At 42.8% G+C, this 23,617-nt stretch overlaps 1 protein-coding gene across 1 annotated transcript in view; it reads right to left on the bottom strand.

Annotated features, from left to right (window-relative positions):
* Positions 1-23,617, bottom strand: part of MAEA (macrophage erythroblast attacher, E3 ubiquitin ligase) — a 69,006-nt gene that overhangs the window by 33,810 nt on the left and 11,579 nt on the right. Inside the window, exons 2-3 of the mRNA XM_075194142.1 lie at positions 15,005-15,187; positions 290-493 (exon numbers count right to left, since the gene is read on the bottom strand). Coding sequence (XP_075050243.1) covers positions 290-493; positions 15,005-15,187 — 387 coding nt within the window. The remainder of the gene's footprint in view (positions 1-289; positions 494-15,004; positions 15,188-23,617) is intronic.

The raw sequence follows: 23,617 nt of genomic DNA, 5'->3' as shown, positions 1-23,617 counted from the left end.
TTATTTGTACACTGAAATTTAAAGTTGATATTTGTGTGCTACATGAAAAAACAGTCAGTATTTAACTTATGTGCAAAACAGAATACTAATTTGCACCCCTTGCATTGTAACATGGTTTTGTCCAGGAGACTGAAATAAGAAGTTTCTCAAGTTAAGATCCTTAATGAATCAGGCCCATAGAGCCAAACTGTAGTGTTGAAAGGTTTATGGACATTTTTAAACCAAAACCCTTCTCCACTATCCCCACGCTGTGTAACAACCCTTCACGGTGCGGTGTACGGCGACTCACCTCTATACCGCTCTGCCTGGCCAGCTTCACTGCGGTGTTATAGTAACCACAGCGCAGGAGGTGCTCCACCATCATACGGTCCATCCGCTTCTTCTTCCACATGTTGGAGGCCGCCACCTGGTCACTGCTGTGCTCCTTCAAGTGTTCGATCCGCCGCTTGCACAGCTTGGCGCTCTCATCCTCCGCCTGGATCGACTCCACTGCCTGGAAGGAGAACAGAACGAGCCGGTTACAGATGGGGAGTCCCTGAGATGTGGGATAAAGGGTAGGGGGCACGCCCTGGCACACAGGACTGTCCATCAAAATGTCTTGATCTTTGATGCAGTTTACCACCGATGGACAAAACTCTTGTGTGTTTGAACATGCTACAAACTTATATAGCTGGCACTGGCTAAGGTATTTATTGCCAGGTCCTGGATGCACCCAGACACCCCAAGGGTCTACAATTGGATAAGTGGACTGTGTATTTAGGGGCACAGTAATGTTATAGGCCAGGTCTGGTCAACCTGTGGCTCTCAAATATTGTAGTTTCTCAAGTCCCAGCATACCTTGATAGCTATCTGCTGCTAATCTATTGGCAAAGCATGCTGGGGCTTGTAGTTTCACAACACCTGGAGAGCCACAGGTTGGTCAGGCCTGGACTATAGAATCAATATGAAACTGGTGAGGAGGTAGTTGGAAAATATTGGGAGCATTACACTGCTTCCTAGAAGTCTTAGTCTCTTAAGAATTCATGATAGAAGTATCTGTTTATAGAGAACATGTAAGAGATATAATCAGTTTTTGATGACTGGGAGCTGCAGCTACAGTCTCTCCAGCAAGTTTTTTTTACCCTTCTAATGTAATATGCAAACAAGAAATATAGGTAGAAATAAAACCACACATTTTATGTGCATGTAAAAAAGTGACTTGTGATGTAGAAATTGTCTCAGGTAGAATTATGGCAGTATGCAATGGGCAACGTATAAGATAAAATGAAAACTTCTGACCATTTGGTTACTTCAACAATATGTACATCACTCTTCCCAGTACCAATGACTTAAAGAAGCAATCCCACATAGAAAAAATATTTATGTATCGTCTTTAAAGAGCAAGTACCTTTTAAGCATACATCTTAGACATTTTTCTTTTCTGCTGCCCCCCCCCCCCCCCCCTACAAATAATTTTCTCCTTTTCAAAAGCTCCCTGGTTGTCAAACAAGATTGTCTGGCAGACACACATTCTGCTACACAGACACAGGTTCACAGCTCTCAGCAAGTCATGTGATGACAGAGGGGAGAAGAAGGATGTCACAGTGCAGACAGAGCTCAGAGGAGATTCCAAAGTCTCTCTGCATCATATGTCATGCGACTGTGGCTGTCCTGGTAGTTATAAATTATTAATAGCCCCAAGTTGAAAAAAAAAGCAATGGAAAATGATGACCACCAGAATTCTTCCTATAGCCTGCCACAGTGATTATTTTTCATGGGGTTGCTGCTTTAAAAGTGTTTCCACCTTCAGCTTGCATGTGCCCTCCTGCAGTTTTCACTACACACTTAGGTCTGTGTTTTTCCCATCTAATCAGACACAGCTGTCTATTTCCATAGGCCTGTGACACAACACAACTTTGCACATTTTAAACCATTGTATCCAGAGACCAGCTTTGTGTTCCTTCCCATGACAACAAAAACAAATGACACTGTCTGATGATATAAAAAGACACAGAAGGCAGACTAAGATACAAAAACATACATGCAAAAATTCCCCATGAACCATAGCGGACATCACTATGTATGGGATATGGGACTGTATTGCATTTAAATCTATAAAATCCAAATTACTAACATTTTCATAAAAGGTAAAATGCACTGTTTGGTCTCACCCTTACCTTTCCCATACGCTCCATTTTAACGTAAAACGATCTACCCCCTCAATCACAGACACATTCACAGCTGTAAACATAAGGGCGTCCTGATGCCTGTATAAGACATGCTAGATCACTGACCATGCCACTGTATAAACCCACCAATCTGTACATTCAGTTACATAGGACACTACAAGCCTATCACTCCTACCCCCATTTCTTTACTAGAGTGATGAAAGATAAAGAGACACCTCCCCTCCGCCCCAGATATAAAAAAAGAGGTCTGATGTCACAAGGGGAAAAAAAAAAATCAAATATAAGCTAGAATTATTTCATGCATGATATGTAGACCAGTAATACCCAAACTTCCTGAATATATTTACTTGCTCTTTAAACACTACAACTTCCAGGGTTAGGCTAGGTTAGCAACATAAGTGACTCAATCCAGAATGGCTGAAACAAGTCACATCCTGAAAACCAGACACCGCAGGTAGTCTATTAAGAAGTGACAAATTCAGATGCAATGCTGCTCAGCAGTGTACAATTAATAAGTGTTGTTCACATATTATCTGTACCCAGGTCAATACATAGAAAAATCACAAGATTACGAGCATTTAATAATCTAGCTCTATGTACGACATCATGGAGCCGTACGGACAAGCAGTGTTTTTATGTGCGAGACCATCAGTCAGATGGTAAAACGAGAGACAAGCCCAGGCCTACATCCCATTTCACATGTCTACGTAAACCCATCAGAAATTCATTATTAAAAACGCTGGGGTCATATGGATATTATTTGCAACAAGAAACATCAATAATTTGCACAGTGGGAAAAAAAAAAAAAAAAAAAAAGATTACCTCATGCACAATTCAATAAAATGCTGTGAAGTGTATAGGCAGATACGCAGCCAGCGCTGCTGTAAATGTGTGGATGAAAGGAGCTGCTCTATCGCAGCCTCATTCATCAATGTCTCCCAGTTGGTGGATTGAAAAGCAAACATGCTTGAACCAGAATACATGTAAATCAGAGTGATTGATTTGATGTCTCTTTCATTCACTGCACCCGGATGGCAGTCATACATTGTTAACTGGATGTTATTCCACTTCACATTCACATCGCGTAAATCACCGCTGCCAAATAACGGTACGAGGAGGAAAAAAGAAGAAAAAAAAAAAGAAAAAAAAAAGAAGTGTGAGGTAAAAAAACAAAAAAACAGAAGACGAAACATGAATCACAGATCAGGATTTACAACCGGATTAGTGACAACGCAGCCAGAAAAGGACCCAGGAACTATTAGGGAGTATCTAAGTGACTGGATCGTGCTTTGTGACCTGGATGTTTTGACTTGGTGTTGTTTTCTCTATACACTGATCAATTCAGATCTCATTCTACAGCCAATGATCTTAAAGGACCCGTTACTGACTCCCCCCCCATTCCCCAGGCAGTCCCCCTTTGAGCAGTAGAAACAAGGGAGCCCGGGTACTGTATGTCTCGGTGATGCATAGGCTGCATTCACATGACTATTGGTTCAACTCACAAAATGGCCGCCTCTAGTGTGTGTAAGTGACATGTGACACTTAACCAAAAGGGAAGAGAGTCAGCATTAAAAGGGGTTGCCACAAACACAGTATTTTACGAACTACCTCCCCAAGAACATATAAAAAGAAGTAAAAATACATTTACAAGCAGTAAAATGCGCAGTTTCAAAGTTCACGTTGTGCGAAGAAAGAAAAAAAATATGATGGGTGGTGGTTCGGGGAGGCGGAGGGTGTACTCCTATTCTCAGAGGATTTAAGAAAGGAATTTTAGGAAGGGAGAACATTACAGGACATATATACAATGTACATAAAACAAAAATCCTGACAGGAAAGTGTGCATATAAACGTTCACCATGAATAGCTCCGGACATTAACCAAGTACACTTGTGAATAGAGCAGCAGCTCTGTAATAAGACACCATTTTTCTTAGCAGCTATTTAGCCTCCTTTCACATCCTACCTGAAAAACAATGAAGTCCGGTTTGCGGAGAGATAAGATCTGGTGTTTGAGATTATGGTATAGTAGATCCAGGAAGAGTCTATGAGCTACAGATTACAATAGGTGGATATAATAGATAAAGGATTGGATGTGTAATTGATCCTATAGAAAGTCCTAGAGCAGTGGTTCCCAAACTTTTGCAGTTCGCAGCACCCTTAGAGTCTCCAAATTTTTTCAAGGCACCCCTCCAAAATAATTACTGAGCAGTCCTGTTTTAGTAGTGGTTGGGTCAAAAAATTGTAATAAATATTTAGGTCACGACAAAAATACTTATTTAGTAGTATGCAAAAATGCCCCCTCTGCATTCAGGCACTCTGCCCCCTCTGCATCCAGACACACTGCCCCCCTCCTCTGCCCCCTCTGTCACACTGTCCCCTCCTCTGTGACGCTGTCCACCTCCTCTGTCTTCTGTGACGCTGTCCACCTCCTCTGCCCTCTGTGACGCTGTCCCCCTCCTCTGCCCTCTGTGACGCTGTCTCCCTCCTCTGCCCTCTCTCACGCTGTCCCCCTCCTCTGCCCTCTCTCACGCTGTCCCCCTCCTCTGCCACGCTGTCCCCCTCCTCTGCCCTGTCACGCTGCCGCCCTCCGCTGCCCTCTCTCACGCTGCCGCCCTCTGCTGCCCTCTCTCATGCTGCCGCCCTCTGCCACGCTGCCCCCCTCTGCATCCAGGCACTCTGCCCCCTCTGCATCCAGGCACTCTGCCCCCTCTGCATCCAGGCACTCTGCCCCCTCTGTCACGCTGTCCCCCTCTGTCACACTGTCCCCTCCTCTGCCCTCTGTGACGCTGTCCCCCTCCTCTGCCCTCTGTGACGCTGTCCCCCTCCTCTGCCCTCTCTCACGCTGTCCCCCTCCTCTGCCCTCTCTCACGCTGTCCCCCTCCTCTGCCCTCTCTCACGCTGTCCCCCTCCTCTGCCCTCTCTCACGCTGTCCCCCTCCTCTGCCCTCTCTCACGCTGTCCCCCTCCTCTGCCCTCTCTCACGCTATCCCCCTCCTCTGCCATGCTGTCCCCCTCCTATGCCACGCTGTCCCCCTCCTCTGCCCTCTCTCACGCTGCCGCCCTCTGCTGCCCCCTGTCACGCTGCCGCCCTCTGCCACGCTGCCCCCCTCTGCATCCAGGCACTCTGCCCCCTCTGCTGCCCCCTGTCACGCTGCCCCCCTCTGTCACCCTCCGCTGCCCCGCTCTCACACTGTCCTCTGCTGCCCCGCTCTCACACTGTCCTCTGCTGCCCCGCTCTCACACTGTCCTCTGCTGACCCGCTCTCACACTGTCCTCTGCTGACCCGCTCTCACACTGTCCGCTGCTGCCCCGCTCTCACACTGTCCGCTGCTGCCCCGCTCTCACACTGTCCGCTGCTGCCCCGCTGCATCCATAAAAAAAAAAAAGAGAACACAGAAACTTACCAATCCGTCGGGCGTCCGGACCCAGCAGCCTCCTCTCTCCCGCAGCTGTCACTGAATATCAACGTCAGTAAAAAAGCTGCTGCGGGAGAGAGGAGGCTGCTGGGTCCCGGCGCCCGACGGATTGGTAAGTTTCTGTGTTCTCCTTTTTTTTTTATGGATGGCCCGCGGCACCCCAGTGACAGCGCCGCGGCACCCCTGGAAGCCGCGGCGCACACTTTGGGAACTGCCGTCCTAGAGGGTGCTGGATAGCAGGGACAATCCAAACAATCACTTTATGACTATCCTCACTACGGCCTGATTCATTAAGGATCTTAAATGAAGAGGTATCTTATTTCAGTCTCCTGGACAAAACCATGTTACAATGCAAGGGGTGCAAGCTAGATTTCTGTTTTGCACATAAGTTAAATACTGACTGTTTTTTCATGTAGCACACAAATATCAACTTTAAATTTCAGTGTACAAATAAGCTATCAAGTATTTGTGTGCTACATGAAAAAACAGTCAGTATTTAACTTATGTGCAAAACAGAAAACTAATTTACACCCCTTGCATTGTAACATGGTTTTGTCCAGGAGACACAAATAAGTAGAGATGGGCGGGTCCGGTTCTCCGAGAACCGAACCCACCCGAACTTTGGGTATCCGAGTACCGAGCTGAGCAGCTCGGTACTCTCCCGCCAATTCCGAATCCAAATCGAGGCCGAACGTCATTGTGACGTCGTCGGATCTCGGGAGTCGGTTCTCGCGATACTTCAACTTTATAAATACACGCCTCCACAGCAATCCATCGCCATTTGACAGAGGGAGAGAGCAGGGTGTAGTCATAGGCTAATTAGAGCAGGGACAGAGAAAGAATACAATATTGTTCTTGCAATTGCTCTAACCAAAATCGCTAGTGCAGAGAGGAGGATAGAGGTTTATTATTTTTTCTTCATATTTGGCACTCCCCAGCGCTTTTGGGTTGTCCCCCATAATTGTGCATTAATATTTCTGGCTGTCAAAAGTCATATCTGTCAGCAGTATCTACTCAATAAATGTTAGCACTCCTCAGTGTTTTTGGGGTGTCCTCTCTAATTGTGCATTAATATTTCTGGCTGTCAAAAGTCATATCTGTCAGCAGTATCTACTCAATAAATGTTAGCACTCCTCAGTGTTTTTGGGGTGTCCTCTCTAATTGTGCATTAATATTTCTGGCTGTCAAAAGTCATATCTGTCAGCAGTATCTACTCAATAATTTTAAGCACTCCTCAGTGTTTTTGGGGTGTCCTCTCTAATTGTGCATTAATATTTCTGGCTGTCAAAAGTCATATCTGTCAGCAGTATCTACTCAATAAATTTTAGCACTCCTCTGTGTTTTTGGGGTGTCCTCCCTAATTGTGCATTAATATTTCTGGCTGTCAAAAGTCATATCTGTCAGCAGTATCTACTCAATAATTTTAAGCACTCCTCAGTGTTTTTGGGGTGTCCTCTCTAATTGTGCATTAATATTTCTGGCTGTCAAAAGTCATATCTGTCAGCAGTATCTACTCAATAAATTTTAGCACTCCTCTGTGTTTTTGGGGTGTCCTCCCTAATTGTGCATTAATATTTCTGGCTGTCAAAAGTCATATCTGTCAGCAGTATCTACTCAATAAATGTTAGCACTCCTCAGTGTTTTTGGGGTGTCCTCTCTAATTGTGCATTAATATTTCTGGCTGTCAAAAGTCATATCTGTCAGCAGTATCTACTCAATAATTTTAAGCACTCCTCAGTGTTTTTGGGGTGTCCTCTCTAATTGTGCATTAATATTTCTGGCTGTCAAAAGTCATATCTGTCAGCAGTATCTACTCAATAAATTTTAGCACTCCTCTGTGTTTTTGGGGTGTCCTCCCTAATTGTGCATTAATATTTCTGGCTGTCAAAAGTCATATCTGTCAGCAGTATCTACTCAATAATTTTAAGCACTCCTCAGTGTTTTTGGGGTGTCCTCTCTAATTGTGCATTAATATTTCTGGCTGTCAAAAGTCATATCTGTCAGCAGTATCTACTCAATAAATTTTAGCACTCCTCTGTGTTTTTGGGGTGTCCTCCCTAATTGTGCATTAATATTTCTGGCTGTCAAAAGTCATATCTGTCAGCAGTATCTACTCAATAATTTTAAGCACTCCTCAGTGTTTTTGGGGTGTCCTCTCTAATTGTGCATTAATATTTCTGGCTGTCAAAAGTCATATCTGTCAGCAGTATCTACTCAATAAATTTTAGCACTCCTCTGTGTTTTTGGGGTGTCCTCCCTAATTGTGCATTAATATTTCTGGCTGTCAAAAGTCATATCTGTCAGCAGTATCTACTCAATAAATGTTAGCACTCCTCAGTGTTTTTGGGGTGTCCTCTCTAATTGTGCATTAATATTTCTGGCTGTCAAAAGTCATATCTGTCAGCAGTATCTACTCAATAATTTTAAGCACTCCTCAGTGTTTTTGGGGTGTCCTCTCTAATTGTGCATTAATATTTCTGGCTGTCAAAAGTCATATCTGTCAGCAGTATCTACTCAATAAATTTTAGCACTCCTCTGTGTTTTTGGGGTGTCCTCCCTAATTGTGCATTAATATTTCTGGCTGTCAAAAGTCATATCTGTCAGCAGTATCTACTCAATAATTTTAAGCACTCCTCAGTGTTTTTGGGGTGTCCTCTCTAATTGTGCATTAATATTTCTGGCTGTCAAAAGTCATATCTGTCAGCAGTATCTACTCAATAAATTTTAGCACTCCTCTGTGTTTTTGGGGTGTCCTCCCTAATTGTGCATTAATATTTCTGGCTGTCAAAAGTCATATCTGTCAGCAGTATCTACTCAATAATTTTAAGCACTCCTCAGTGTTTTTGGGGTGTCCTCTCTAATTGTGCATTAATATTTCTGGCTGTCAAAAGTCATATCTGTCAGCAGTATCTACTCAATAAATTTTAGCACTCCTCTGTGTTTTTGGGGTGTCCTCCCTAATTGTGCATTAATATTTCTGGCTGTCAAAAGTCATATCTGTCAGCAGTATCTACTCAATAAATGTTAGCACTCCTCAGTGTTTTTGGGGTGTCCTCTCTAATTGTGCATTAATATTTCTGGCTGTCAAAAGTCATATCTGTCAGCAGTATCTACTCAATAATTTTAAGCACTCCTCAGTGTTTTTGGGGTGTCCTCTCTAATTGTGCATTAATATTTCTGGCTGTCAAAAGTCATATCTGTCAGCAGTATCTACTCAATAAATTTTAGCACTCCTCTGTGTTTTTGGGGTGTCCTCCCTAATTGTGCATTAATATTTCTGGCTGTCAAAAGTCATATCTGTCAGCAGTATCTACGCAATGGATTCAAAGCAGTCCACATATGATCTAAATGAGCAACCAGGTTCTGTCACCAGTCCTGATGTTAGTGTTCCCAGTACGTCATCTGGCCAAGGCGATGTCAAACAACAGAGTGTTTTCAAATTAGTGCAAAAAACAAAAACCAAAAAAAAATTTACTGTATTGAAGCGAAAACGAAGTGTAACTGAGCAAAAGTTAAGTGACGATAAAAAAAAAATTGCAAGCATGCCATTCTACACACGCAGTGGCAAAGAGAGAATGAGGCCTTCACCTTTGGCTATTAGTGGCAGATCCCAAAAAGTTACCCAGCCTACAATTGGTGCACAACTACTGTTACGCGTCAAAGCTGAGCTGCAAGATACCAGTGAGGCATTACAGGAGAATATTTGCTCTGATTCACAAATGACAACAATCCCTGTGGAGAGTCCATCCAACAGTGGGATGTCTAATCGTGAGCATTCTGCTGATGTGTGCCTTAATAGCCCGAGTGTAGCCGGTGATACCCAAATTGAGGATGCCACTTTGGAATTAGAAGAGGATGAGGGGGAGATTTGTGTAGGCGACGAGGGCGCTAATGAGGATGTTGATGAGGATGAGGTTGTTTGTGTAAGTCCTGCACCAGTGGCAGCAGTTCTGGCACGTGACAAGAAAAAGGCCATTGTCATGCCTGGGCATAAAACAAAAAAATCCACTTCTTATGTGTGGAATTATTTCTACCCAAATCCAGACAACAATTGTATAGCCATTTGTAGTGTATGTGAAGCCACAGTCAGTCGAGGGAGGGACCTTAACCATCTTGGAACCTCGTCTATGTTACGCCATTTAACGAGAGTTCATGGCAAAGTGTTGGGAAAAGCTGAAAGTTCTTCCCAAAAGAATACAAGCACTCCCTCATCAGCTAAGACCCTCCGCTCACCGACATACCGACGGCCACAAAATACACCCACCACACCATCCTCATCAATATCCTCAGTAGCGCTCGGAGTTAGCCCGGCATCCCACTTAAGGCTGGATGACTCCGGCACTATTATTGATTCCTCTGAAGAAAGCGTTAGTCCTGCTGCTGCTGTTGCTGCTGCTGGGGGTGAATCGTCATCCCAGAGGCAGGTGAATAAAATGAGCAGTCCTACATTTCAGCAATTAACTGTGAAACAATCCTTTGCGAGGGGAAGCAAATATGACAGCAGTCACCCAGTCGCCAAGCGAATCACAGACGCCATGGCTGCAATGTTAGTGTTAGATCTGCGTCCAATCTCCACCATAAACGCAGCTGGTTTTTCACAGTTAATTGAGGTTTTGTGTCCGCGTTACAGAATTCCATCGCGACACCATTTCTCCCGTAAAGCTATTCCACAACTATACCAAAAAGTGTGTAAAAATGTAGAGATTGCGCTGAAAAATGCCATTCTGCCCACTGTTCACTTAACCACAGATATGTGGACAAGTGGAAGTGGCCAAACCAAAGACTATATGACTGTGACAGCCCACTGGGTTGGTCATTCACCTTCACCAGCAGGAACAGCAGCAGCATGTACACCACTACGTAACATTTGTCACAGGCAGGCCACTCTTTGTATCACCGGCTTCACTAACAGGCATACGGCTGACAATTTGTTACGCAAACTGAGAGATGTGATTGATGCATGGCTTATACCACTCGGACTCTCCCCAGGGTATGTCATTTCAGATAACGCCAACAATATAGTGCGAGCATTACAGCTGGGTGATTTCCAACATATTCCCTGTTTTGCTCACACCATCAACTTGGTGGTGCAGAGCTTCCTACGAAACAACCGTGAGGTGCAGGAGATGCTTTCGGTGGCCCGTAAAATTTCAGGCCATTTCAGGCATTCAGCCACAGCATGTAGGAGATTACAGCAGCTCCAAGAGCAGTTTAACTTGCCCTGCCACCAACTTAAGCAAGAGGTGGTAACTCGGTGGAATTCCACCCTGTACATGCTTCAGAGGATGGAGGAACAGCGCAAAGCCATCCAAGCATATTGCACAAGTCATGACATTGGGAAAGGAGGGGGGATGTATTTCACTCTTGCACAGTGGGGAATCCTTTCAGTGCTGTGCAAGGTGCTGAAACCATTTGAAGTTGTGACATGTGAGGTCAGTGCAGACTCTGCTAGTTTGAGCCAAGTCATTCCTTTAATTAGACTATTGGAAAAGCAGCTTGAGAAAATGAAGGAGGAGCTGAAAGCAAGCAATTCAGCAAAGTATGTTGGCCTTGTCGATCAAGTACTTAATTCGCTTCACAATGATCCTCGAGTTATTAAGATCTTGAACTCGGATCAGTACGTTTTGGCCACTGTGCTTGATCCAAGGTTTAAAACCTACATTGAGTCTTTACTTGTAAATGAGCGAGATGTGAACTTTTGCAAGGAGCTATTGCTCAGCAAGTTGGCCGCTGAACTGGGCCTCGGCTTGACGACGTGTCCTCCTTCACTTTCTCAAGCTGTTGCTCGTAAAAAATTAAATTTCCAAAAAAGAAGCAGGGAAGACACAGGGGGCAGACGAGAACAATTTAACATCTGGGCTGGTTTGAAGGATTTTTCAAAACAAAGTGTCACTTTGCCCATAAGTCCATCCAATATGAGTATAAACATGCAAAGGATGGTGGAGGATTACTTTCAAGAGGTAGTTGATATGGAAATGTCAGACAGTCCCTTTCCTTACTGGGAAGAAAAGCAAGCTATTTGGAAACCCATGTACAAACTTGCTTTGCAATACCTAAGCTGCCCACCCTCCAGTGTGTACTCTGAACGAGTGTTCAGCACAGCAGGGAACTTAGTCAGTGATCGCCGTAGAAGGTTACTTCCCAAAAATGTGGAGAAAATGATGTTTATAAAAATGAACTACATCTTCCACGAGGAAGGCCTTCACCATCCAAGACATGCAAGCACTGACTGTTCTCTAATGGCGGATTCAAGCGGCGATGAATTGATAGTCTGTGATGATGACGATAACACTGATGAGGGTGAGGATGAAGCTGAAGATGATGCCGATAACATCTTTTTAAAACTTTCTATGTAAGTGTAGGGTGCAATCTACCCCCAAAGAGGAAAGGGACTTGTGGCATTTCCATATCACATACCATCTTGAAAGGCTGCTGTTAGGGCAATTTATCCTTAAGGGTAGGGTGTCATAGACAGAGTGACCCTAAACTGGCTTTGTCCATTTTTCATAATATTGTACAGTCTATAATGGCTGAATTTTTTAGTATTTTATACAAGTGGAGGGGGGCCTAGAGAGACAGAAACCAAACTGGCTTTCTCCATGTCAATTAATATTGTACAGTCTATAATGGCTGAATTTTTTAGTATTTTATACAAGTGGAGGGGGGCCTAGAGAGACAGAAACCAAACTGGCTTTCTCCATGTCAATTAATATTGTACAGTCTATAATGGCTGAATTTTTTAGTATTTTATACAAGTGGAGGGGGGCCTAGAGAGACAGAAACCAAACTGGCTTTCTCCATGTCAATTAATATTGTACAGTCTATAATGGCTGAATTTTTTAGTATTTTATACAAGTGGAGGGGGGCCTAGAGAGACAGAAACCAAACTGGCTTTCTCCATGTCAATTAATATTGTACAGTCTATAATGGCTGAATTTTTTGGTATTTTATACAAGTGGAGGGGGGCCTTGAGAGACAGAAACCAAACTGGCTTTTTCCATTTCTTTACATATTTAACTATAAGTGTAGGGTGTAATATACATTCAAAGACGATGGCTGCATTGCCAATATGCATAGATGGAGAGGAAGACAATCTGTTTTGTGTGTAGAATAGGCCTACCAACGAAGAATTAAACTGTTTTTTGGGATGATTTATTACCTCAACAATTAGATTACTTGTCTCTAAAACAGTTGGAGCACTAAATTGGGTTAATTTAGGCCCAAAAACATGGATTTTCCCAAAAAATAGCAAAACAAAACCAAACAAAACCAAAACCAAAACCAAAACACGCAATGGAGGTTTTGCAAAACCAAAACCAAAACCAAAACACGACGGTAATCCAGATCCAAAACCGAATCCAAAACCAAAACACGGGGGTCAGTGACCATCTCTACAAATAAGATACCTCTTCATTTAAGATCCTTAATGAATCAGGCCCTACATTATTAAACCATCTATTCTCTCTCATCCACAACAATCACTATTCAATGAGCAACAATTTTGACCATCAGTGAATTATTTGCATGTGTCAAAGAGCTGACTAGAACCCAGTATATAAATCTGACACATCTATGGTTCTTTATCAGGATACAGCCCACATAACCTCTGGGCAGCCAACCATCAGTCCTTGTCCCTTTTCACGCCCATACGGTTGGACAACATGGCCGATTTTGACCCGGGATAAAATTTACTACTAACTCCCCCACAGCGGATGCCTCCGTTATCTGTCCCACAGACGTCTAGTCAACAACAGATTCATTAACAAGGTGAATGTGGCTCTCACAGACATTTCTACATTCGCCTAAGGTAGTGATGGCTAACCTGTGACACTCCAGGTGTTGTGAAACTACAAGTCCCAGCATGCTCTGCCAGCTATCAGCTGGTTATCTACTGGCAAAGCATGCTGGGGCTTGTAGTTTCACAACACCTGGAGTGTCATAGGTTAGCCATCACTGACCTAAGGAGTGACCTTAGTAAATAACCAATACAAGGACAGCCTTCATTTTCTGTCCCATAGAACCTCGCTCACAATCACCATTTACACCACAAAAAGGTCACTTGATTACATTAAGATAGTAAATTCCCTCTCTGACATAATTTGTGCTATTAAGAAGGAAATCAGGAATTGCTAGATCAGTTTTATTAACAGCAGATATATAACACTCATAATGAAGAACGTAATTAATCATTTGGAGAGTATAGAGTAAGGAGATTAACATTTTCTCACTCGAGAAACCCACACCAACCCTACGTGCCTAGCGAGACCTTCTGTCTCTCGCTATGAATGTATGTCTCCTTTGTTTTTGTAAGAACATATATGAACGTTATAAGTAAACGGTAACACAGTGAGAGGATTTATTTAGCTAAAGCACCCGCCGTTATCTTAAAGGAAGCTGAACGCACAGTTGGGAGTGACGTTGCATTAACTAAAAGGGGATGCAAATCCTGACTGCAGAACAACATTAATCACAATGTGGCCCAAGAAACTAGTAGGCAGTAAGTTGGTCTGGCCAAAGAGATCGTCCTAGAAATGGCTGATTGACCTGGTAAGTCCCATCGCTGTCCAATCATTAAACCGGCAGGAACGGGAGATGTAAAGAGAAGGTATCGCCTAAAAGGACATGTGCTAGGGCCACCCAGTCAGGAGAAGGAGGGGAGAGGCAGTGTACAGAAGCCTAAAACTTTATAGCACTAAATGACTGGCTTGTAGTTTCCTAAAGTACGGAACTGCTGTGCACAGACCAGTGGATTAAAAGAACAAATGATCTCAGAGACAAAAGAAGTCTGAAAATTAATAACAGATGTTAAAAGCAAACAACGGAACAAGCTCCTCTTTGTTGCTTTTTGATTGAGCTCAGTAGAGATGTATTGATTATTGTAACATAACTTTAACATATATTGATAATTATTCTTTTTACCATTTATTTATAAGGTGCCACAAAAGTCCGCAGCTCCGTACAATGGGAGCAAAGCGTATCAGTTATTTATGTTTAAACATGCAGCTATATGACTATGTGAATCCGCCAAACCTGACAGAACAATTGTTACCTAGGTGACTGCAAGTCTGTCACTCAGTATCAGGCTGCTGCACTACTGGAGAGTAATGAAAGATAGAGAAGCACCACCCACTTCAGCGGCTTATAAAAGAGGTTAGTAATGTAGGAGACAAAGAACTCTACACAAAACGGTAGTTGCTCAATCAATTAATAAACAGCAGCAGGTGCTAGAACGACAGGTTACCTGGGGTATTGTGGGGTTTCTTTTCACACATGCTAGACAGGTACATCAAAGAATAAACAGTTTAGCTATTCCATGTAAAGCAATACACAAGCTATAACGGATCTATGTCCGATAGTGGCTCTTCTTTCAATTTTACGTAGAGTAAGAAACAGGACCCTTGTGGCCACCAATGAACAATTACCTTTCTCTTAAGAACACTTAGTTTCTCCACCACTCCATCCAGAAGGCTCACTACGGAGTCTACCGCAGGGCAACTGCTTAATGTCTTCTCCAACTCCGCCACAACCATAGACACGTGGCTCGTCTCACGGTCAATATTCTTCTGGGCCGCCCGGAAGCGCTTGTTCAGAGTCTCATAAGGTACCTGAGGAATAACAGAAAACAGTATCTTGCATTAGACTGCACTCAGATATGGCCTGACAATGCCCCAATAACCCGCAGGTCTACCAACATTGCCTTCAGTGGATCATATAAACCATGTCTTATTTCACAGATATTTGTTCCGTAAAATATAGGAGTAGAGGTAAATCTACCCGTACTGGTTGTTCTGTTCATTAAATTAATAAAAATTAGCACCAGACTCCAACAGAACACTACCCACTAGTGGCTTAAATTGTCTGGAAAATAGCAAAATTTGTGTTTGGCTTTACCCAAAAAAATCAACAAATCATATCTACAATATATAGCTACATTTGATTAAAACCTTTTACTAAATGTAAAAGGTTTCTAATGTTACAGTAAATATTATTGTAGATTTGTAAGGTGCCACAGTGCTCCGCAGCGCCATAAAGTGGGGAAAACAGTGTATAAAAGGCAGACAAAATAAATGCAGACATGAAAGCAAAGGGTATGGAGGACCCAGCTCATTAGAGAGCTTACAGTCTAAGTGGTAGAGGGCACAGCTGAAACAAGAGGAGCAAATTGTGACAGTTGTGAAGGTGCATTAGTGTGAATAGTGTTATCGGGGATAAGGGAAGCTTTTTTTTAAAAAAAAATAGATGTGTTTTCAAAGAGTGTCTAAAGATTTGAAGGCTGTGGGAAAGTCTGATTGGGCACGGTAGGGAATTCCATAAGTGGGGAGCAGCACGGGAGAAGTCTTGTAGGTGGGAGTGAGGGGTGGTTATCAGAGACGAGACAAGGCACAGGTCAGAGGTAGATCTAAGTGGGGGGGAGGGAGAGTATTTTGATATGAGATCTGAGATGTATTAAGGGGTGGTGGTGTTGAGGGCTTTGTAGGTAAGGGTGAGTAATCTGAATGTAATTCTGGAGGACACATGGAGCCCGCGTAGGGATTTGTAAACTTGTGCAGCAGATGTGGAGCTGTGAGAGAGGAAGATCAGTCTTGCAGCAGCATTTAGGATGGATGTAAGTGTGGATATATGGGTGTCAGGAATGATATAAAAGATATGAATTTAAACAGACTGGTTGGTTACACAGACTCCTCTTGTGCAGACTGAAGACTGCCATGATGTTGACTCTCAGGGCTCGCTCACACATTTGCACAGGTAAAATAGGTAGAATCCCATAAAAACAAAGTGCTTTAGTGATATGACTTAAACACCTTTTCTAAGCACTTTCCACGTGTTGGACTTTTACCAATGTAGATCTATAGTACTTGTATTAGTGCTTGTAGACACGTTAACAGGAGAAAACGGTCGTTCTGTTCTCACATTGTAAATGTGTTGCGCAATTATAGAATGTAATGCTGGGAACAGGCACATAAGAAATCAATCATCCTATATATATTGCGCTGCAGGCGCTAGTTATCAGCTGAAAAGTGCAGTAACATTAGGTCGGGCCAACACATCAACAGACACAGACAATATACATTGTGCTGTGGACAGAGGGCCTGAATCATCTTCAGCGCAACTTGCGGTAAAATAAATAACCGCACGTAACTTGTACGTACGCACATCGGCCGTATTTAAGTACAAGCTCTCAAGAAATGTTTCCATTTGACTCTAGGTAGAACAGGCACAGGGCAGGATACACATGAGCGGGATAAAGCCCTGTCACAATGCATGTAATAAAAAATATTTTTTAAACAATTCTATAAAATAAATATAAAACTATTACGAATATAATCAATAGAAATATGTTTCCCCTTTTTACAGTAAATACATAGATCAGAGTGTTCTTAATGCACATGGTACATAAAATGCATTTTTACAGTTATTACTTTAAATCACGTTTTGGCACACAGACGTGTAGTCATCACTATCAGTCGGCACCTACACCTGCCCTGTACCTGGTGCCAGAGATAAGGCTAAAATACACATAACCTAAGACATGTGTGCGCGTGCGTCCCCCCCCACGGCACGCCCATACTGTACATAGCCTATGTTAGTCCCCCCCCCCTTAGCATGCCCATAATGTACATACCCTATGTTAGTCCGCCCCCCTTAGCATGCCCATACTGTACATAGCCTATGTTAGTCCGCCCCCCCCCCCCCTTAGCATGCCCATACTGTACATACCCTATGTTAGTCCGCCCCCTCGGCACGCCCATACTGTACATAGCCTATGTTAGTCCGCCTCCCCTCGGCACGCCCATACTGTACATAGCCTGTTAGTCCGCCCCTCCTCCAGCACGCCCATACTGTACATAGCCTGTTAGTCCGCCCCTCCTCCAGCACGCCCATATTGTACATAGCCTGTGTTAGTCCGCCCCCCCTTAACATGCCCATAATGTACATAGCCTATGTTAGTCCGCCTCCCCTCTGCACGCCCATACTGTACATAGCCTGTTAGTCCGCCCCTCCTCCAGCACGCCCATATTGTACATAGCCTGTGTTAGTCCGCCCCCCCTTAGCATGCCCATAATGTACATAGCCTATGTTAGTCCGCCTCCCCTCGGCACGCCCATACTGTACATAGCCTATGTTAGTCCGCCTCCCCTCGGCACGCCCATACTGTACATAGCCTATGTTAGTCCGGCCCTCCTCCAGCACGCCCATATTGTACATAGCCTGTGTTAGTCCGTCCCCTCCCCACCCCCATTCTGTCCCTTCAAATTGTAGGCAGTCAGAAGTGACATTTCGTGTGACCATGAACCGCATGCAAATGTGCAAGTCCCGCTTTGGCGCATGTTCAGAGTGATTTCACCCCACGGAAATGGACTTACGGTCAAAGGTGAATCAGGCCCAGAGATTCCGGCATGACAAGTACTTTGGCCAGTCAGGAACAGATTAACAAAATATAAAAGTACAAAAATAATATTTATACTGCCTAGTAATTTATGCTTCCTTAAGGACACTTGCAGTTTTTGACTTGGGTGTTTCTTAAACCCTAGAGACAAAGTCTCCACAATAAAGGCAAAATATACCTCATATTATATAGAATAGTACAGATATTTAGAGCTATTTATATTTAATTGCACTATTTTAAATCTACAATAGTTGTTACTAATTCTAGACAATTGTACTAGCACATTATTATTATTGATTTGTGTAGCTCAACTATATAACACAGCACATTGTTTCGTCTTTGTGGCATAATTATTATTACTGTTTATTTGCACTGTACCATCATCATTTATCTATATAGCGCCAACATATTCCGTAGCGCTTTACAATTGGGGACAAACATAGTAAACTAATAAACAAACTGGGTAAAATGGACAAAGAGGTGAGAACGCCCTGCTCGCAAGCTTACAATCTATTGAACAATGGGAGTTGGACACATGAGGTTTAAGTCTACATTTTGCATTTCGGCCCAGCCAGACTACAAAGGTAAAAGTGACTCATAAGCTAAAGAATCCTGTCACACAACAATGTTGGTCAGGGGGTAGTTGTCTTGTGTGAAATTGTGTAACGGGTGGTAATAGGGTAATATAGTGAGGTTTCAGAGAACGCTTGAGAGTTTGTAGACCAGAGGAGAGTCTTATTGTGCGAGGGAGAGAATTCCATAGAGTGGGTGCAGCCTGAAAAAAGTCCTGTAACTGGGGATGGGAGGATGTAATGAGGGTGGATGAGAGACACAGATCTTGACGTAGCTCTTTATAGACAATATTTAATCATTTATATCAGAATTGGCCCTGATGGGGCAGCAATGCTAACCACTGTGCCACAAAGCCTGTCCCCGTAATCTCTAAATGCATCCTGTCAATCATGTCAATATGTTATTACCACGTCACAATACACCAGTTTGGGTGTGTGATCTAGTGGTATGGGAGGAAGGTCTGAAAACAAGGATTAGCAACACAAATAAACACTTCCGACATTTATCAATGTTATATATATGCTAAAGGGTTCTCCAAAATGCACAATTTACCACCATTATGTTTGGAGGGAATGTACTGAGTAATCTAATGTACTTAGCTCAACAATTCCTGCAGAGAATCATCATCACCATTTATTTATATAGCGCCACTAATCTCACAGCACAGAGAACTCATTCACATCAGTCCCTGCCCAATTGGAACTTACAGTCTAAATTCCCTAACACACACACATACACATACACACACACACACACACACACACACACAGACAGAGAGAGAGACTAAGAGCAATTTAATAGGAGCCAATTAACCTACCAGTATGTCTTTGGAGTGTGGGAGCAAACCCATGCAAACATGGGAAGAACATACTAACTCCACACAGATAAGGCCATGGTTGGGAATTGAACTCATGACCCCAGTGCTGTGAGGCAGAAGTGCTAACCACTAAGCCACCGTGCCAGGGAATGCTGCGCGCAAGTTATCAGGCAGGCACTCCATGCAGTCCATGGTAGAGAGGAGCCAGGATGCTGCAGGGAGGCAGGAACAGGGAAGGCAATAACTATTTTTATTATTTCTAATTATCTGCGCCCCACAAAGAAAAGGTGAATTATAGCTTAGTGGTTAGCATTGCTGCCACACATAGCTGGGGTAATGGATTTCATTCATACCAAGGTCCTATCTATGTGTGTATATTCTCAGTGTTTGCGTGGGTTTCCTCCCATTAGAAAAAAACAAACAAAAAACATACTGGTAGGGGATTATAATTTATTTATTTAGTGGTTTCCGTAAATAGTTACTATGATTTTAGCTGCTGCGAGGAGAATGGCGTTACCTGTAGAGCAGGTGTTCGCAGTCTGACGTTCTCCAGGTATTGGAGAACTTGAAATCAACAGGTAGTGAGGGCATGCTGGAACTTGTTGTTCCACATGTTGCCCAAGTTTGCTGTGGAATAATCTGCTCAGATCCAGCAACAAACAAGACAAGCTAGAAGGATTCCTTCCTTCTCAGTGTAATTAAAGTGTCATTACATCAGTGACAAATCATATGAAGTGAGTCAGAGACTACCAGCTTGTTCTCCATGTTCAGTGTCAAGCAATTTAATTTACTAGGTGCCAACACATTTCTCAGGAGATAAAAAAAAAAACATATGCAGAAATGAGAGGATGTGAACTGTAATATACACTTTATTGATGTAAAAAGTTCCTTTTCATCATTTCTACAATATAATGAGCACAGCACATAGAGGCAGAAGTAATTTGCACAGAGAACAAACAGTGACAAATATATCAACACTAGAAGCGAAGATTAATTACACATAAAATAGTGCCCCCTACTGGTCACTTCATCATAAAAAATAGATCTCTGTTGTGCTCTCTGTACGTCATACATTTGTAGAGCAGCTTTGTGTCGTCGTCATCGGAAAGCAAGAAATATTTATTTTTTCTAGTCTTCCCCTTTAAGGATTCTTAAGAACAAGGAGATTGCAAGCTCTCGACTAGAGTAACATCCTGATCTGCGATGGTAATTTAGCCAAAGTCCCAACACTTCTCCGGGCGGAGGAGACAGCAGAGCAACAAACTGGTCCATGTGAAATCCCATAATAAATGCCTGCTCTGTGGGAGCGTGATCCGACTACTCCTCTTCATTTCTCTCAGAGTTGAGAACGTCATTCAGCTCACTGAACCAGCAACTAAATGCAACACTTTACATGATAAAAAGCACCAGAAGCACGAGGATGAATTCCCTGGAAAGGATCAGACCACAGAAACAGTTTACACATTAACGCTTTAACTGCTGCTTCCCTACCATGATGCAAAACAGCTTTAAAATGACAGAGGAGACGGTTTCAGAGCTCCCACTTCATACCACCTCAAGTAATCAATGGTCTCTCATCTATCTCCACATATACGTCCCAACGTTACCTAAAGCTCAACATGTCCAAAAACAGAGGGCACCATCTTCCCTCCTCACCTCACATCTCCCCCAATAACACCACAGTTTCCTCGGTCTCCCAAGCCCGCGGTCTTGGTGTCACACTTAACGCCACCCTCTGCTTTATTCCTCACATCCAGACTCTCTCCCAGACCCGTTGGCTCCATTTTAGGAATATGGCCAGAATACGCCCATTTCTTACCCAAGATGCAATTACAACTCATCCACTTTCTCATCTCCTATCTTGACTACAATTTCTCCTTTTCCTATCTGGTATTCCCAAACTATCCCCACTTCAACCCATCTAAAATGCTGCAGCAAGACTGATCTCCCCAAGACACCCCACATCTACTGCACCATGTTGCAAATGCCCACACTGGCTCTAGTGTCCACACAAACCAGATTCAAATGACTAACCCTCACTTACAAAGTAATGAGAAACACCACCCTTTATACATCTCAAATCTCATCTCAAAATACTCTGACTCTCAGAGCTCCACCTCTTCTGTGGTAACCAACGCTCACTCCCACCTCCAAGACTTCTCTCGTGCTGCTACCAGCTTAAGGAATTCCCTACCACACCCAGGGGGGTATTCAAATGAGCGCAAGTTTTTTTTTCCACGCAGCGGTAAAAAATAAATAAATAAGCACACAGGTTTTTAACTGCTATAGCAACCATTTTTAGTTAACGCAGCGTTAAAACTTGTGCAATTAAATTGAAAAAGAGGGAACGCTGGCCCCGTGCGTTAAATCAGCGTTTAATTGGCGTTTGTGAGTTTTTAGGGGAGTGTATGACACAAAAAGGATTGGTATACATTTTCACACATTAGATTGCATTACACAACCATTCTATTTGAGAATATCTACATTACAGTACTTTCTTTAGCATATTTTTTTATTTCAACATTTTATTTTATTTTTACTATAGAATCATCTATACCATGTCAAAACAATATAGTACAAACATATTTGTACCAAAAACATACATAAATTAAATTATTGATTTTTGTTTTTATTTGTTTCTTTCCCCCATTATTTTTACACAAGAGAATTTACTTTTATATATATTATGCATTACTAATAAACATGTTTAGCATTTTTTTTTCATTATTACATAATTTCAAATAGCTTTATAAGGTTTTTTATTTTTAGCACACCCCAAAGAGGTGCGAGATAAAAGAGCATATTGGTCTGTTTAACGCGCTGCATTAAAAAACTACTGAATAGCTTTTAACGCGACGGGCTCTCAACCACCATATACTTTCAGCAGACCTTCTACTGGAGCGCGAGAGGACCGTTTCATGAAAAAAAAAACGGAGTGTTAAAAATGGAATTGAATCACGGGTAAAAAAAAATGGATTAACGTTGTGTTAAAAAATATCTCACGGTCAATTGAATTACCTCCTCCAGACTCCCGCAGCCTTGAAATCTTTAAACATTCTCAGAAAACCTGCATCTTTATTAGAGAGTACTCTACTTCCACCTGTACTATTCACACTAATGCACCCTCAACACTGTCCCAATCTCCACTCTGAGCCACACTGGCTCCTCTGGTTTTAGCTGTGCCCTCTTCCACTTTGAACGTAACCTCTCTAATAAGCAGGGTCCTTTATACCATTTGTTTTCATGTCTCTATTTGTTTTGTTTACTTTAGTAATATTCAGTAAATGAAAGTGGACCTTTCTTTCACCTACACATATAACACACAGTGTGTGTGTGTGTGTGTGTGTGTGTGTGTGTGTGTGTGTGTGTGTGTGTGTGTGTGTGTGTGTGTGTGTGTGTGTGTGTGTGTGTGTGTGTGTGTGTGTGTGTTAGACCAACATTCAACCTGTCAATTCAAATTTAATTTGACATCACCTTCAGCTCAGGCATCAGTTTTGTGCGCTGAACTAATATTGATGAAAATATTAATATTAATTTACTAGGAACCAGTACCTCATGAATATAAGCCACGAATAATGAATATTAGTCGGGAGGTGTCGCAGTGATGTCACTGCTTCCCAGCAACTCAATAGGCTGCATAGTGAAACAGACTAAAAAAAAACTGGACAATTCCACAGTGTGTAGGTGACAGGTAGAGATAATTATATATACACAATGCACAACAGAAGTATGGCACAGCCAAATACACAACCAGTGAAGTTATAATTCCTCCTTGGAAAATGGAAGTGAATTACTATAATAAACTCAGTGTTTAGCAATATCAGTGTTGTCTCCAGCATCTATTTTCCGGGTGCTCCACCCGGATGTTTTACTTCCTACCCGGCTCTTGGAGCCCAACAAAGTCCTATTATGATGCAATAAACCATTGTTTCTCCTATTAGAACAGGCACTATGTGAGCACTACAGCCGGCAGTGTGTGTTAGACCACTGACCACCAGTCTGACCAGTCCTGGCAGATGTGGGCAATAATCTCCAAACTATTTCAATATAATTGTAAAGTATTACACTGCCCCCACCCGGCTACTTCTTAATGCCCCCCGGCTGGCAAAATTGTGTGTGGAGAATACTGACCATGGTAATACCATGGACTCTAGGGAAAGGCTTGTGAACAACGGGGCACAAGTAACGGCAACCAGCTACAAATCTACTAGAAAATATCAGTATCCAATTTAAGACTGTGTGTAATGTATATATATA

This window comes from Mixophyes fleayi, chromosome 1 (genome assembly GCF_038048845.1).
Source record: "Mixophyes fleayi isolate aMixFle1 chromosome 1, aMixFle1.hap1, whole genome shotgun sequence".
Taxonomy (NCBI): Eukaryota; Metazoa; Chordata; class Amphibia; order Anura; family Limnodynastidae; genus Mixophyes; species Mixophyes fleayi.
The sequence above is the reverse complement of the archived record's forward strand: the minus strand, read 5'-3'. Positions and strand labels throughout refer to the sequence as shown.